This window comes from Etheostoma spectabile, unplaced genomic scaffold (genome assembly GCF_008692095.1).
Source record: "Etheostoma spectabile isolate EspeVRDwgs_2016 unplaced genomic scaffold, UIUC_Espe_1.0 scaffold453, whole genome shotgun sequence".
Taxonomy (NCBI): domain Eukaryota; kingdom Metazoa; phylum Chordata; class Actinopteri; order Perciformes; family Percidae; genus Etheostoma; species Etheostoma spectabile.
This window is the reverse complement of record NW_022605611.1, coordinates 213,200-214,656: the sequence shown is the minus strand read 5'-3', so window position 1 is coordinate 214,656 and position 1,457 is coordinate 213,200. Positions and strand designations below refer to the sequence as shown.

Below are 1,457 nucleotides of genomic sequence, written 5' to 3'. Positions count from 1 at the left end.
TGAGATCTTTGGTTCCAACCGCCGTGTCTTTGTGACGGAGAAAAGGTGACGGATGGATCCTACGTGCCTGGTTCCCACCGTGAAGCATGGAGGAGGAGGTGTGATGGTGGGGGGGGGCTTTGCTGGTGACAATGTTGGGGATTTATTCCAAATTGAAGGCACACTGAACCAGCATGGCTACCAGAGCATCCTGCAGCGACACGCCATCCCGTCCAGTTTGCGTTTAGTTGGACCATCATTTATGTTTCAACAAGACCATGACCCCAAACACCCCCCCCAGGCTGTGTGAGGGCTCTTTGACCAAGAAGGAGCGTGATGGAGTGCTGCACTTGGGTCCAAGCCAGATTACTGACATGCATGCACACACACACACGCATGCAAGTGCAAACACACACACACACACAGACATAAACGCACGCACTCGCACTATAGGGATGTAATGACACATTGATCTGGATCAATTTATCAATTGGATCAACGATCCAATATCATCGGTGCTAACAGAAACCATCGATACGTATCATCTCTAGGATGAACCTTTTTATTTTGAAATTCCCACTTTATGCTTATTCTTTATTTATTTATTTTTTTAGCTTAATTTAAATTTCTGAAAGATGTTGGTGATCAAATTGTCAAATCATACTTGAGTTGTTTTTTGTGAGTTGATATTTGTTAGAAATATAACTTGTCACGTTTCTCATGTTCGCAGGGAACCTGAATGTATTTGAATCCAAATCGTGGCAGACCTGATGTTGTTGCTCAAAGAATGGACATTACATCGAGATAAACCCCTTTTCCCCTGGCTCTGTGCAGGTGACTCCCTTCATCCAGTGCATGTCCGTGACCGTGTCCGTCTTCTCTCTGGTGCTGATCGCTCTGGAGCGCCACCAGCTGATCCTCCACCCCACCGGCTGGTCCCCGGCAGCCGGACACTCGTACCTGGCCGTCGGGCTGACGTGGCTGGTCGCCTGCTTCATCTCGCTGCCCTTCCTCTCCTTCAACATCCTCACCAACGACCCCTTCCAGAACATCAGCTTGCCCGCAAACCCCTTCAGGTAAAAATCCTAGTCTCGCTTTGCCAGACCTAGTCTGGCAAAGGTCTGGGTAGTCCACAATCTAAGAAATATCTGTGTATTAATAGTTGTGACTATATTTTTATACAGAAATCTTTCATAGAACTTACTCTGGGGGGAAATACTAGAACTGTTGGGTCTTTTTAAATTATGTGGTCTAGTGTGGTCTAGACCTGCTCTATCTGTAAATCAGAGTGGATGGGGGGAAGACATGCTCTGGTTTGTTGTCATTTCAAAATGACAACAAACCAATCAAAATCGCCGTGGGCGGGGCTAAGCTCCGGACGGAGCCACGGTGCCTCTGCTAAATAGCCTCAGGAAGGAAGTAGTTTTGGTGGAACATGTAGTTCAGAAGTAGTTTTAGTCGTCAACAGAGACTCAGAT

General features: G+C 46.9%; 1 protein-coding gene across 1 annotated transcript in view; it reads left to right on the top strand.

The window, feature by feature from the left end:
- Positions 1–1,457, top strand: part of npy8ar (neuropeptide Y receptor Y8a) — a 34,448-nt gene that overhangs the window by 28,442 nt on the left and 4,549 nt on the right. The window contains exon 4 of the mRNA XM_032511733.1: positions 814–1,055. Coding sequence (XP_032367624.1) covers positions 814–1,055 — 242 coding nt within the window. The remainder of the gene's footprint in view (positions 1–813; positions 1,056–1,457) is intronic.